The sequence below is a fragment of the Octopus sinensis genome, linkage group LG5, assembly GCF_006345805.1.
Source record: "Octopus sinensis linkage group LG5, ASM634580v1, whole genome shotgun sequence".
Classification (NCBI taxonomy): domain Eukaryota; kingdom Metazoa; phylum Mollusca; class Cephalopoda; order Octopoda; family Octopodidae; genus Octopus; species Octopus sinensis.
The window spans coordinates 25,905,694-25,922,407 of NC_043001.1; the positions used below are offsets into that span (position 1 = coordinate 25,905,694).

Here is a 16,714-nt window from a genome sequence, read left to right on the forward strand (position 1 = left end):
TTTGTTTATGTCTCTGTAACTTGGTGATTCAGCAAAAGAGATTGAAAAATTAAGTACAAGGCTTAAAAAATAAGTAATGGGGTTAATTTGTTCAACTAAAACCTTCAAGGCAGTGCCCCAGCATGGCTGCGGTCCAATGATTGGAACAAGTAAAATGTAGAAAGTAACATAATCTCTGTCTGTTGTGGAAATTTTTATAGATGGATCCTACTTCTGTCAAATGTATATGTTTTATGTCTTTTAGTTTTACATTTAGGTGGTACCTGAGCTAAATGATGTTTGTTATCTGAGATAAAGGCATTTCTACTTGAAAATTCTGTATATTAATATTTGAATATTATTTTTAATTTCAGTTTTTGACTGGGTCTGGGATGAAGATTCTAAATCTTCTGCTTGCTTACTGAAGCAAGACCACAGAGAAGTATTATTTCACATGGACTATAGCTGTGGCACAGCTGCCGTACGGGGTACTACCCCAATGAAAGACAATCAACATTACTGGGAAGTGAAAATGACCTCCACAGTCTATGGCACTGATATGGTAACAACATCCATTTACTTTTGAATCTATATCTTACGTTGCCTTTATGATTTGAATGATTTAATCTTATTCATTTGGTACAGCTAATTATATTAGAAAAGCACAGAATTCTAATTACATTTAGGGAATTAACTTGCATGTTTTATTCAGAACTGGTTTTATTTTTTTAAACCTAATCAAAGTCAGGTATTTTTGTGGGAAAAAATAAATTGAGAAGTCGTACAGTAAATAACACTTCTTGACGACTCTGTATTAGTCAGTCTTGTTCAGAGGAACTTAAGTTGTTGCAGTTTATTAGAAGAGATGAAGAGAAGGCAGAAGTTAAAGGATACCAAGAAGAAAAGGTTTACAGATAAGTCAAGTAGTCTTTTATTGATTTATATTAAGAATATCACTAACTGAAGACAGTTCTTTTCTGTAGTTTCAGTGTTTCCATTTCAGAAATAATTTAGAACAGAGACAAGTAAGTATTAAAGGAAGTTCAACTCACCTATTGTAACTACTTTGTAATTAGCTTAATATAACTGAGTCTGTTAGTTAATATATTAGGTTGTCCGGAAAGTTCATGCCAATTTTTAGTCATTCATGTTCCAACACGTTAGAACATGTCAAATTTATTGACACACATAATATGCTTACATTTCCAGTTAGCGCACACTTCAAACTATCTCTTGAGAAGGAAAGTTTAAAATTACTTAATTCATGTCAATTTTGCATCCCTATGAAAATGGAAGATTATAAGGTATTTTAGACACTTGATGACTGTAAAGGCAAAAATGCCTTGCAAGCAACAAAAAAGATATGTGCTGTGTACAGTGAAGTTGTTTTAGCTGACAGAACTGTACTGAAGTGGTTCACTATGTTTAGAGTTGGTGATTGTAGCCTTATTGATGAAGAATACTCAGGCAGACCCCACTTCGGATGATGACCAAATCAAGACATTGAAAATAACCTGCATTACACAACATGGAAATTGGCAGAAACACTATATTTATCGAAATCCACCATCCGTGAGTGCTTAGTGAAGCTTGGGTACTCAAATTGCTATGATGTTTGGGTATCACATGATATGAATGAAATGAATCTTTTGGATTGCATTTCTATCTGTGATTTGCTGTATTAACACTATGAAAATGCTCCCTTTTTGAAGCAAATTGTGATAGGTAACGAGAAATGGATTGTTTACAAAAATGTTCAGTGAAAAAAGATCCTGGGGTAAGTGACATGAGCCACCTTTAGCGACCCCAAAAGCAGGTCTTCATCCTAAGAGAGTTATGCTCTGTATCTGGTGGGCTTGGAAAGGAATCCTGTATGACGGGCTTCTGCCAAGTAACGAGTCAATTAATTCTGAGAAATACTGCTCACAACTGGACGATTGAAAGGTAGCAATTCAAGAAAAGTGCCCAGAATTGGTAAACAGGAAAGGTGTTGTTTTCCATCAGGATAATGCCAGACCTCACGTTTTTTGACAACTTGTCAAAAATTGTCAAAAATCGCCAGACATTGCTCTTTAGGATTTTCATTTATTCAAGTCCTTGCAAAATAATCTCAATGGTAAAAATTTTAATTCTTTGGAGGATATAAAAAACCACCTTAATGAGTTCTTTGCCAAGAAACCACTGAAATTCTGGGAAGACAATCTTTAAGTTGAAGGAAAGCTGGAGAAAGATTGTGCAACAAAATGGTTCGTATTTAGTTGAATAAATATTTAATGGCATAATTTTGTTTTGTCTTTTAATTTCCCTTAAAAATCGGCATGAACTTTCCAGACAACCCAATAGATATATTTATGGTCTCAAAATAACTTCAGTGTTATCAACTCTATGGGAGTCATTGACAGAAATTTAAATCATTTCACTATTGAAATGATTTAAAACATTGAAATATTCTGGCAGTGACTATTTCATTGACAGCATTTCACGTTCTGAATTAAAATGATATTAAAGTGTTTTGCATGGATAAATTTGAGGAATTACGGAGATGTACTTGCATAGCAAGTGACCTTATCCGAGATCATGTGCTGGAAGGAAAAAAAAATTTGAGGAAGTTTTGCTTAATACATAGTGGGTGTTTTTTTTTTTGCAATAGACAGTTTTTTTCTCTTGGCTGCATGTTTATATAATTGTGCATACATTCATGCATCCTTACCTGTATTTATGTGTGTGTGTATCAACAAAATGCAAAATTTACTATCTTGTCTGTTGCATTCTACTGAGACTACAGTGTATCAAAAAGTTGTTGAGCTGTCAGTTATGCCATTTACAATCTGTAGTGAACATTTCTTTGTGAGACCACAATGGCATAACTGGCAGCTCAACAACTTTTAGAGCGAAGCAGTGCTCTAGAACTACCAAAAGAATTCTGCAATACCTGTAATCAGGGTTTTACCAGTACCTTCAGTTTACAATTCCATGAAAGAAAAAGACTTTGTTGTTAAAGGGCCAGTGCCCTTTGTATGTGTGTGTGTGTTTATATACACACACACACACACACATATATATATATATACTTTAATTAAAGCAGCAGAAAATTCAACAAAATCTGTTACTCTGAGTTTCTCGTTGCTGTTCATCAGACAGTTTTTGCTAGCAAAAACTGTCTGATGAACGGCAATGAGAAACTCAGAGTAACAGATTTTGTTGAATTTTCTGCTGCTTTAAATAAAGCATATTACTCTACCACTGGTATTTGAGTACTCTTTTTTCCACCTTGTTTCACATTTATGTGTTTACTCCAGTATATATATATATATTATATATATATATATATATAGGTGAGTTAAGTTAGAGGTTATAACAACCATCTAAGGTATACTTGTATCCAATGAATCAACTGGCGTATTACCTATATTTAATCACGAGCATTAGTATTAATGCTCAAAATGATAGGTAATGACAAGAATAAATGAAAGTTTAACAGTATTCAAGGACAACAGGAAATGGAGGTAAAATTGATGAATAACGATTGATCTGCACCAATTGTAATTAATTACAAAAAGACAGAATCTCATCTTGCAGCTGTTTCTGTTAGTGCTAATGGACACAGCTGTAGGATGAGATTCTGTGTTTTTGTAATTAATGAGTAAATGATAATTAGTGTAGATCAATTATTATTCATCAATTTTATTTCCATTTTCTGTTTTCCTTACACACACACACACACACATACATGACTGGAGCCAATGAGCTGGAGAGGTGCATCAAGTTTCAGTTTGATTTGACATGATTTCTACAGTTGGATGCCCTTCCAAATGCCAACTACTCCAGGAGTGTAATGGGTACTTTTACATGCCACTGGCACAGGTGCCATTTATATGACACTGGCAATGACCATAACGATTCATGGGTGCCCTTTACATGGTACTATCAACAACCACCACTATGATACACAGGTGCTACATGTGTGTGTGTGTATGAGAAACTCTCTTCTGCTGCTATCAAGTCATACATGATTATGAGTGGCAGCCAATAATAATAATAATAATAATAATAATTGCAGTACCAGGCAGTGGCTCTCATGGCTTCTGATCTTAACTGATTGGAAGTGTTATCATGTACATTGTTTTGTCTTGGTATAAAAGATGGGCTACAGCAAATATCCTGCTCAATACCACAGATTTTCTTGTCAGTTGTTTGACCTTTACCAGTTGAGCATCTCCCTTAGTGGCTGACGATATGTGCATCTCTGACCACAAGCAGCAGTAGTGGGGGAGCATCATAGCCATGTGTTGAGAGGAATTCTTTGGGGTTTGGATAATTCACCTTTGGAAACATCCCTAAACAACCCTTATTCAGGGACCTTTTGAGTAGGATGGGCTACTCAACCAGAAGAAAATTCTAACTGGGCCCCACCTGCAAGATCATGTGCTGTTTGTTTTGATACGAGATCGCCATGTTGCACACACATGGTTGTGATGCATGTGACTGGTGTACTCTTATTGGACAGGTAGTCATGATGGGTATACTGGGCTTCGTATATTTTTACCCTAGTGTCACTTTGATGGCATGCACTTCTCTCTCACTCAATAATAATAATAATAATAATGTTTGATGAATATGGAAAATGTGTGAGAGGAAAAAAATCTACCCCAAATGTAGTAAACAGATGGATGAGCTAAGCAGCATGTCCATCTGGGATAGTTGCTGAGATACTGAAAATATCTAGTGAAGTAAGGCTTAAGATACTCATACAGATTGTTAACCAAGAAATACAAAGAAGTACCAAAGAGAAGACTTGCATAAATATATAACAATCAGCTACTACAAGAACAAAGGAGATACTATAGAAACAAGCTTCTAAAGAAGTGTCAAACTGATGGATTGAATTATGAAAATAACAGAATGAATCTTAGCACAAGTGATTAGGGAGACAATTAGATGAGATGCAGCTCAGATTTATGTTAGAAGAGGGAACTATTAATAACCACTTCATAGTGCAACAACTGCAAGAGAAGTTTTTAACTGAAAGTAAGCCCCTCTAAGTTTTGTTTCTGCATCTGGAATTTCTTCTGTATATCTTCTATAGTCTCTGCTGTTAGTACTAGGTCGTCAGTGTATAGAAGTTCCCAAAGATAACTGGTCTTAAACTTCTCTGTTAGGCTTGCAAAGCTATAATAGATATGAGAGGGATGAGTACTGAGCTTTGATGAATACCCTCCTGTACACTAAATTCCTCACTGTCAACTCTCTTTATTGATTGCATCTGTCTACATGATCTGGAGAGGATCTTTGATGGGGTATCATGATCAGAAGTCGGATGGTCTTCAAGAAAACTAGGCATAGCGGAATGGCTTGTGAAAGTTATATAAGCCATGTAGAGAGATGTCAACAAAATAAAAGTTGGCAACAAGTCTACTATCAATGACATATGATTGTAAAATGGGGTATTGAATGCAGAGGATAAGTGAAGGCTGCAAAGAAAAAGTGCAAGCATGTTCTCCACTGGATGTGTAAGGTTAATGTGAATGAGCCACAGGGTAGAGATGAGCAGAGAGAAAATCTGAGTGTACGAGGAATCAGATGTAGTGTGCAAGAGAGATTATATTGGCACAAACATGTAGTAATGTGTATGAATGATAATAATTGGGTAATGAAGTGCCAAGAGAGCCGAATGGAAAGAAACTTCTAAAGAGGAAGGCTGAGAAATATATGAAGAGGTGAAAGCTAATCTTAGGTTGCTGAATCTCATGAAGGAGATGACAAGCAAACATGACAAGCAGAGAGACAGTGTGTTGGAGAGGACCCGTATAACCCATGCAAGCATGGTAAAATAGGTCTTCAATGATGATGTTTATAGTTATATATACATATAGTCATCTATGTAGCATATTTAATGTATACACATTGTTGACAGGCCAGTTACTGCAGAATTTATCCTGAGAAATGCCTTATGGACTTGCTATGTTAAGAATGCAATAAATATCAAAAAGAAATTAAATTCATCCCAGCAGCTAAAGGGTGCACCAAATACACTTTGACCTTTTGGGGCCTTTTTCAATGGTGGTTACTTGTAGTAAGCCGCATACTTATCTGAGCAGCAAATCAATAAGAGATGTTATCTCAGGACAAATACTGCACTAACTGGCCCACAGATTTACTGCAGTATTTGTCCTGCTTTAAGTATGATATATAAATAGCTATTTTAACCCTTTAGTTTTCAGATTACTCTGCTAAATGTAAGGCTTATCTATATACATTGTTTTGAATTGACCATGCATTATTGTGTAGCTCAAAGATTTTGAGAATGTGATTGTATATTTTTAGAATAGCATGGTGGGATAGGTGTGAGAGGGTGACTGTAGCCAGTTTGAACATAAAATGGGTAGAATATTTGGGCTCAATATGACTGGTTTAAATGCTAAAGGGTGAATTAAATACTGCTTCAGGTGTGTATACTAGTTTTTTTTTTATCAGCTGAGCTGGTAATCACAACACCAGGAGCATTTTATTCAGTTTCTCCTATAGCAAAGACAGTGAATTCTTGTCTAAGCATGTGGCTTACATGATATTTTCATTAATTGTATGTCTGTTTAAAATTAGCTTGTTCTGTGTCCTATTGTCTTTAATAAAAATTGTTACTTTTCTTTTCAGATGGTTGGAGTTGGAACACAGAGTATTGACTTGGACAAATATCGTCATGCATTTTGTAGCTTGCTGGGTAGAGACGAGGACAGTTGGGGTTTGTCTTACACAGGTGTCACGCATCACAAGGCTCAGAAAGAACTATACACATCTAAATTTGGCCAAGGAGATATCATTGGGGTCCATCTTGATATGTGGCATGGAACAATGTCATTTTATAAAAACAGAAGACCTTTAGGTAGGTTTCAGTTTTTATTGCTCATCATCATCATTGTTTAACGTCCGCCTTCCATGCTGGCATGGGTGGGACGGTTTGACAAGAGCTGGCCAGACAGAAGCCTGCACCAGACTTCTGTAACTGTTTTGGCAGGATTTTAACAACTGGAGGCCCTTTCTAACACCAACCACTCAGCTGAGTGGACTTAGTGCTTTTTGTGTGGCACAAGCACAGGCGTGGTCAGTTTCGGCAAGGTTTTTACAGCTGGTTGCCCTTCTAAATGCCAACCACTTTTCAGTGTGGACTAGGTGCTTTTAAGTGGCACCTGCACTGACAGGGTCACCAAGGACTTGCAAGACAATAAAAAGAGGAAAAAAGCTCTTTTGAGAGGGGAGGGGGCATTGGAGAAGGTGGTCTTGTGTCGGATGATGATAGGTTATAGTGCAGCTGAGAAATAGGAACAGGTGTCTTGCTGTAGAGGAGGTACAAGGTTACCTGGCCAGAGAGAGAGAGAGAGAGATCAGGAATGAAGACAGAAACAGGTGTACTGTTGCAAAGGAAATACATGGTTACCCAACCTGAAGGAAGTGCAGGAGAAGGAGAGAGAGAGAGAAAGAGAGTGGGAGACTGCATGATAGAGATGGTGGCAAAGTACCTGGCATACCATACGCACTGATACGGTGAGACAGGGCATGGGTGGAACACAGGTTGGAAGCTAGTGGAAAGCAGTGATACAGTAGCACAGGACCAAGAGGACAGGATTGGAGAGTGTGAGGTAAACTGAGTAAAGGGTAGATTATTCATGATTATCACTACCATCAACTTATCAACACCGTTATCACTATCAAAGTACTAGCTCAGAGGGAAAGAAGTTATTGTAAGATTTAAGAAAGAAGAAAGGACATTGTGTTGGCAGGCTAGTAGATTACTGGGTATTGAGCTACTTATTACCGCCTCAACATTTCCATACCAGTCAGGTCAATCATGGATGTTTATATATGCAGCCGTTGCTTTGAACCAGATATATGAATATTGCTCTCGTGTGAGACACACATGTGCCTTGTACAGGTTCAGAAATTGTTCCTGGGAACTGAAGTGGAAGACTCTCCTTTGAAACAGCAGTTTGTTGTTCAGTAATAATAGGGTTTATTGCAGTGATGTATGTGTAGTGACTATGGCTTGGTGCTGATGGATTAGATTAGTTATTCATAACTCCATCACAATTTAATTTCTATTAATAGATTTTATTCATACCCAATGAGAAATGTTTAGGTTTGTATGTGGATGAAAGCTGTAACCAAAAACATCAGTAATTAGTAAAAAGTGGTATAATCTACAGAGGTGTATATGGATAATGGTAATCGCCAGCATTTCCTTAATGAACAGAATGAAGAGTGTCTGAGATATAATCACAGCCTGTGCCATGTATGACTTAATGTAATATGAGTTTAAGAAAGCCCAATTAAATGACATTTCTTATATGAGACTAAGTGGCAAGAGAGGATCTTTTTATGTTTGTTCATGTGATTAGGTTCAAACATTTGTACATATGTTTTACAAATATGTGGTACTTTACAGAAAAACGCAATTGTCAGTCCAAAAGTTGAGTTCTTTCTTGAAAAACTTTTACATTTTCATATTTTATTCTAAAATAAAATGAAGGCTTGTAATGAAATGTCATCATTATTGAGTATAACTTTATGCATTATGCATGTTTAATTTGACTACAAAGTAAATGAAAATTAAAGTTCGGATTAAATAGATGAAACAATTCTAAATATATTTTATCTGAATGTGGCCAAATGTACGAAACATTGGTTTATTTCATATTCTGAATCATTACACATCAGGCAAAATGCTTAGCAACATTTGAGTTCAAATTCAACTAAGGTCGACTTTGCCTTTCATCCCTTCAAGTCAATAGAATAAATGCCAATAAAAATACTGGGGTCAATATAATTGATTTATGCCCTCCCCTAAAATTTTTGGTGTTGTGCCAAAATTTGAAACTATTATATGTTGGACTGGTTTGGCAAGAAACCACCAATCTAAGACATCAGTTGGATTGTGTGAGATGTAATCAGGGTATTAGTGGTATAAAGAGTGATACATTTGTTTTACCAAAGTAATTTGGGTCAAGAAATATACTTTGTGTGACACAGAAGAGCAATTCTCTGGGAGATTTATCTACCTTTAGCTCGTCATTAATATCCTTTTACCCCACAAAATGACTTTGTTTTGCATTTCATGAAGGTCTTCTAGGATCCTAGCTGATACACAATAGCTGTTAGCTGATCCCTTAACTACCTAATATAATAAGCATCACTCCAGACTTGATTTTCATTATACGTAGATGATCTTTCTGATAATCATGTATAACTGTCATAGACTATTTTAGAAGAACCAATTGAGTTGTCTCCACCTTAATTCTTGTTTGCTTAGATTTGGAATACTTAGTTAATAAAAGAATGGAGGGACGTCAGGCGAAATGCTTAGCGGTATTTTGTCTGTTTTTACATTTTGAGGTCAAATTCCACCGAGGTTGGCTTTGCCTTTCATCCTTTTGGAGTCGATAAATTAAGTACCAGTTGCGTACTGGGGTCAATCTAATCGACTGGCCCCCACCCAAAAAAATGTTGGGCCTTGCGTCTTGAGTAGAAAAGAATAAAAGAATGGATGGAGAATAGTTTGAATGATTGATGCTTATAAAATTGTTGTTGGAATCCAGTATATACAAGTGAGGTCATATTAGATTAGAATAGCCATCTGTGTATCATAGTTCATGTATATACATCATTAATTGGCTAGTTACTATAGTATTCGTCATGAAATAACACCTCTTACAGATGTGCTATGTTAAAAAAGTACTAAATATTAGAGGGGGACAAAATTCGCCCCAGCAACAGCCAACAAGAATGCCAGATTTTGGCTTTTTTTTTAGGCCTTTTCAATGAAATGTTCTTGCATCTAGCCTCATGGAATTTTTGCATGATTATTTTCCTTAGAGTAATTATTTTTGTGTGTGAGTGTTACTTAGATTTGTCAAATAAATCAACACAGAAATAAAAACATAAATAAAATGTTATGTGTTGGAAAAACACACCCCTTAAGGATAAATTGTATTTTTTGACAAACAAATCTAAAAAGATACATATTCTCTCTACATAACACTTGCAGAGTTGGAATTTAATAAAATGCCATTTGTATGTGAACATAAAACAACAAAAACTATGTTAAAAAGGAAGTTAATATGTCAATCTAATATTTTAGTGTTAGCTACGGTGGTGAGCTGGCAGAGTCGTTAGCACACTGGACAAAATGCTTAGCAGTATTTTGTCCATTTTTACATTCTGAGTTCAAATTCCACCAAGGCCGACTTTGCCATTCAGCCTTTTGGCATTGAAAAAATAAGTACCAGTTGAACACTGAGGTCAATGTAATTAACTTACCCTCTCCCCAAGATTGCTGGCCTTATGTAAAAATTTGAACTCAGTATATAAATCTATATACTGAGGAATTGAAAAGTTTGACCAAATCTTGAATTAGCAAACCTGGATCTTTCTTAAAAAATAATGGAATTACTTGAATTGTTAATCTTGCTTTTTCATAAAAAAAAACAAACTCTGTATTCTGGATAGTTTAATTTCTTTTTGTCATTTGCTGCCATATATTTGTTCATGTGATTAGGTTCAAACATTTGTACATATGTTTTACAAATATGTGGTATTTTACAGAAAAATGCAATTGTCAGTCCAAAAATTAAGTCCTTTCTTGAAAGACTTTTACATTTTCATATTTCATTCTAAAATAAAATGAAGGCTTGTAATGAAATGTACTTACTTGTACTTGTGACGGCATTCACCCAGGGCGGGTTGAGCCGGCTTCTTCTCTGGTCCTAACGGCATCACGAACCATGGTGGCCCATGCTCGCTGGTCCTGTGCGAGGTCACTGGAGATAGTGAGCCATTCGCGATACCATCTGCGGACCTGAGAGTTCGGAGAGGTCCTCCTTTATCGTCGTTGCCCAGGTCTTCAGCTGCCCGCCCGTGCGTTTGCGCCAGCTGGGAAGTGGAGGTAGGAGGAGGATATCGCGAATCAGTTCACCCTCTGGACGCCAGGCCGCATGACCGAACCACCTTAAGCACTGCTGTACAAGCACCGAAGGGAGGGGCCGGAGATTCAGGCGATGACGAAGACCGGCTGTAGGAACCTGATCAATGCGTTGGCAGCGAAGAATGTGGCGGAGACAATCATTGTCGAACATCTCCAGCCTTCACTGATCGACTACCCTCATAGGCCATGTTTCACAACCATAGAGGAGGATAGTACGAACGACAGCCTGGTATATTTGTCCTTTGGTCACCGAGGAGATCTCCTCAGTAATGAAATGTCATCATTATTGAGTATAACTTTATGCATGTTTAATTTGACTACACAGTAAATGAAAATTAAAGTTCGGATTAAATAGATGAAGCAATTCTAAATATATTTTATCTGAATGTGGCCAGCTGTATGAAACATTATTTTATTTCACATTCTGAAGAGGTTGTGCATGAATTTTTGATTAATTGGGAAATTGTTTTAAAATGATTTTAAAGTATTGTAATTAAAGTTTGGATTAAATAGATGAAGCAATTCTAAATATATTTTATTTGAATATGGCCAGCTGTATGAAACATTATTTTATTTCACATTCTGAAGAGGTTTTGCATGAATTTTTGATTAATTGGGAAATTGTTTTAAAATGATTTTAAAGTATTGTATTTATTTTCTATATCTATAGGTATTGCATACAAAGGACTTCAAGGAAAAAACTTATACCCAGTTGTATCCTCCACAGCTGCTCGAAGTGGTATGAAAGTGGTCAGATGTCAGTCATTTCCAACATCTCTTCAATTCATGTGTTGCCAAATCTTACGCACACATATCCCAAGCCACATGGATGTTTTAGAAGTTGTAGATTTGCCTCCTGGTTTGCGAACTTTCCTCCACGACAAAGTTGGTTGGCTACTGCAATCCTGTCGTTTATCTGTCAAAGATGTTGTAACTGCTGGTTCAAAACGACCATGTCAATCTCCTTATGGATATTATGAAGATGATGATCGGCGGAAAAGGCGCTGCTTATGGCCTGTTAACTCATTGCCAGAACCATCTTAATATTAATTTTGTGCAGTGGGTAAATGAAATTTGAAAATTTTCTTTAGAATCTTCTATTGGATTGATACAAAAGAAATAGTTATTGCTGTGAGAGCTAATGGACTCATTTGGACCATCAATACCTACCACTGACTATGAAGTGGAACCGAACCTGTGATAAAAGTTATTTTGCATATGGATGTTTTAAAAGGAATAACCGATTCTCTAAGATAATTTGTGTGTGTACAAGTCTGTGTTTAAATACACATGCATTCAAGAATATATTTATATCTCTTCTTTTAATTACCTGTTTGTGAATGTCAAGGAAATTATATGTGTGTGTATGTGTACTTTAAATGTCGTATATGTGTTTGTTTCGAACTATACACACATGTATGTTATAGAGCAAGTATTTGTACATTTTTGTAGATAAGACACCCCTCATTGAAATGTCCATCGTCCATTACAATACCAAGAGGACATTCCATGCATTTTTAATCTGTTTGAAAACCCATTTCACATATATAAAGGAAATTTTCAAACTTTCCTTTGAAAATATTTGGCACATTGTGAAATAGTTTTTCTGTACACTTTAAACAGAAACCAGAATAAATATTTCCAACAAATTTTCTTTTTCCATTAGCACAGGGAAGGCTAGAAGATGTGGTATTATCATTTCATTCTTGAGTGAAGAATGGACAGTTTTTACTGCATTTTTACCTTTTTATTTCATTTTATCCAATAATAACAATTTTAATTCATAAGATATGCATTTTGCCTTCTGCAGTTAAAACACAAAATTAGCAATCAACATAACATATGCTTGAAGTGGTTGGCTGACCAACTTGAGACCTCTAGTTAATTGATTTTTACTTATTTGTTTCTTCAATGAAGTTGCATCAAAACTTTAAAAGATTGCTGTGCGGATATAATATTGTTAAAGATTTTTAGATTAAGACAATAGTTCTGATTTTTTGGTGATTTTTTTTTTCCTGCTTGTTTGGTATCATTACATTCTTATTAATTAGGAAAACCTCATAGGAAATAGAGTTCTCTAAATTTTTAATAACAAGGAAAATCTGACAACATAAAGAAGTTATGGAAAACATTGGGAATTCCAATTGTAAATTATAAAAGCAAAAGCATTCAAGATGCTTTTTTTTTATAATTTAGTTAATTTTAACACGATGATAAACATTCTTGAGCTCTTTTTCCTTATGATTGCAATGTTTTATTCCCTTAACTCCTCTTTTGACTTCTGCCTTTATGTTTGTTATGCCTGCTGTATATTATTACCTTTGTATAATATCTGGCTTTCTTCAGACTAAAGGCTTTGAAGTTTGTTTTCTTTTGTGAGTGCGTGTGTGTGTGTGCGTGTACAAGTATATGAAAGTAAATTGTATTATTCTGGTGTACATAATCTCAGCTGACATCACATTGACGGTATCTTTTGACATCAAAATACTTTGGAAAATTTTTTTATATAACAGTTTTTATTATGATTTCTATACTATCTTTTAATTTCAACTGTAAGGCAATTTTTAGAAAAGGTACATGTGATATTGGAAAAGTGTATACACAGCTAATAAAAAGAAAATTTATAATGGACTAAGCTGTTTCCTAATATTTGGTGGGGTAGGAATATATTATTTGTTTATCCCTGTTTTTCTAATAATAAAATTCATGTTTCACCATTCTCACAATATTTTGTCATTCACTGTTCTACACAGGCGCGAACGAAGAAAAATAAAATAGTTATCTCCCTTAAGTATTTATAGTGAGACAATCGAAATAACTAATTCATTTTTCATATATATATATGGATATTTATAACTTAGTGCTACAACTATGTTATATATTTGTTGGCTAACTTGACATTTTGTGAATAGTGAACAAAAAGTCTGCCTTGTTCTCTTTCAAATATATCTGTATAAATATATTATTAGATTTACAATACTGTTCTGGAGAAATAGAAAGAGATAAACAAATGTTCAGAAGACTAAAGGCTTTGTTGTCTGTAATTATGTCCCTTCCTATTCAGAATTCAAATAAACGTCTTCGTCTTTGATCCATAAGTATCTTTCTTAGACTTCGTTCAATTTAGTTGACTGTACTCCTTTCCCTATAAATATTTAGCCTTATGTCAAATGAGGGAACGTTTTGTAGTATAATAGTAAGACTCCAAACAGTAAAAGATTAGCCTTTACTGTAGCAATATTAAATTTTGTCTTCATGTTCTAGGTTCAGACCCCACTGAGTCCAAATTTGCATTCCCCAAGGCCACTAGAATAGGTACCAGTCAACCATATGGTCTTGTACCAGTGTGGATTACCAAATCTGGAAAAGCAACATTTTTATCTTTCACTTTTAACAGAAGGCATCCAGAATACTAGAGACTATCTCAGATATCAATACATTAACCAGTTTAGAGGCCTCAGTCTCCCTCTTCCCCTCACCCCTATAAGAATTGGACATCAAGCTATTGATTTTTGGGGCAATGATGAGCTGTTGAAGTTTTAAATATTTGGATGCAGCACTGTGTTCTGCTTCTGACCATACTTTTTTTTTTACCATTTGGTGAGTTGGGCCTGTAGTACCACAATACCTATAAGCATGTGTGGGGGGCTCAGCCTGTTAAAACTCCTTAAACATTCCTTACAGTGGTTAATTGTATAATTTCTACATCAGGACATGTACAATTGAAGACCCTCACACCATAAAATTCTCACTTATCATCCTTCATTTTCATAAAATATTGCTACTTTCATAAAGAATTTTTTTTTTCTCTCATATCTTTAAAGCTGCTAAAACCTTTAATTCCTCTTCAGCATTACTATAATTTCTGTATCCTTTATTTCATATTACAATAGCACTGTAATAATACAAAAGTGACCATTGTATGTCTAATGATACTTGAAAAATCTTTCATTTTAATTTTTTTTTTATCCACTTTACCATCATCATCATCATCATCATCGTTTAATGTCCATTTTCCATGCTAGCATGGGTTAGACTGTTCGACCTGGGTCTGGGAAGCCAGGAGGCTGCACCAGGCTCCAGTCTGATCTGGCAATGTTTCTACTGCTGGATGCTCTTCCTAATGCCAACCATTCCATGAGTGTAGTGGGTGGTTTTATGTGCCACCGGCACAGGGGCCAGAGGAGGCTGGCACTGACCACGGTCGGTTGGTGCTTTTTATGTGCCACTGGCATGGAAGCCAGTCGAGGTAGCGCTGGCATTGGCCGTGTTCTGATGGTGCTTTTTACGTGCTACTGACATGGGTATCACAACTACAATTTCCATTTGATTTTTATTTTGATGTTGATATACTTGACTCAATAGGTCTCCTCAAGCACAGCAAGTTACCCTACAATCCAAGATAAGCTCAACAGGCCATTCTGCGATCCAAGGTACTTTGGATGGGCTGGGGCATACGCAACAACAGTCATACACACGCATGTGCGTACACACACACACACATTATATATGATGGACTTCCTTCAGTTTCTGTCTACCAAATCCACTCACAAGGTTTGCTTGGCATGGACCTATACTATTACTCTTTACTCTTTTACTTGTTTCAGTCAATTGACTGTGGACATGCTGGAGCACCGCCTTTAGTCGAGCAAATAGACCCCAGGACTCATTCTTTGTAAGCCTAGTACTTATTCTATCGGGATCTTTTGCCAAACCGCTAAGTTACAAGGACGTAAACATGCCAGCATCGGTTGTCAAACGATGTTGGGGGGACAAACACAGACACACACATATATACACATGCATATATATGATGGGCTTCTTTCAGTTTCCTTCTACCAAATCCACTCACAAGGCTTTGGTCAGCCCAAGGCTATATAGTAGAAAACACTTGCCCAAGGTGTCACGCAGTGGGTCTGAACCCAGAATCATGTGGTTGGTAAGTAAGCTACTTACCCCACATCCACTCCTGCACCTATAGTAGAAGATACTTGTCCAAGGTGTCATGTAGCGGGACTGAATCCAAAACCACATGGTTGGGAAGCAAGCTTCTTAGCCACACCTGCAACAAATATCACTGTATTGACCAGACTAACAGATATTGTCACAAACCCATGCCAGCATGGAAAGTAGACATTAAACGTTGATGATGATGATGATGACTGCTGGTTACCATGCACTTCCTTGCATTGTCTTAGCATCAGCATATTGGGTAAAATGCTTAGTGGCATTTTGTCTATCTTTAAGTTTTGAGTTCAGATTCTGTTGGGGTGAACTTTGCCTTTCATCTTTACAGGGTTAATAAAATATGTACCAGTTGAGCACTTATCCCTCCTCCAAAATTACTGGCCTCATGTCAAAATGTGGAACCAATATTTTAGTGTTACGTATATTAAGTAAAATGTAACAATAATATATAATAGAGACTGTAATCTCTATTATATATTATAATAGAGTTGACAGTCTCTGTTATATATTATTGTTGGACCTTGATTATTCAGGAGGGTTATTATGTCAATAATATACATGTGCTGGTTCTGTTTCACTTTTATTATTATTAGTCATTTGAAGGTGGTGAGCTAGCAAACTCAAGTGAAAAACTGACCAGTATGAGGAAAGATTATCAATTTATACCAAAGCCATGAACAGTCATAAGTGCAATGACTGACTACAAGAACAAGTAACTGTATTTCACAAAATCAAAGATGTAACCCACATATATGTTTATGTGTACTGTGGGGGACAATGGTCCAGTTTACCTAG

At 36.0% G+C, this 16,714-nt stretch overlaps 1 protein-coding gene across 5 annotated transcripts in view; it reads left to right on the forward strand.

Moving 5' to 3' along the window:
* The window catches only part of LOC115211845 (SPRY domain-containing SOCS box protein 3), a 28,542-nt gene extending 14,872 nt beyond the window's left edge, over positions 1–13,670 (forward strand). For all 5 annotated transcript variants that reach the window (XM_036503257.1, XM_029780565.2, XM_036503256.1 and 2 more), the window contains exons 4-6: positions 354–541; positions 6,631–6,859; positions 11,622–13,670. In XM_036503257.1, the coding sequence (XP_036359150.1) occupies positions 354–541; positions 6,631–6,859; positions 11,622–11,995 (791 nt within the window). In that variant the 3' untranslated portion in view covers positions 11,996–13,670. The remainder of the gene's footprint in view (positions 1–353; positions 542–6,630; positions 6,860–11,621) is intronic.
* Positions 13,671–16,714: the final 3,044 nt, after the last annotated feature.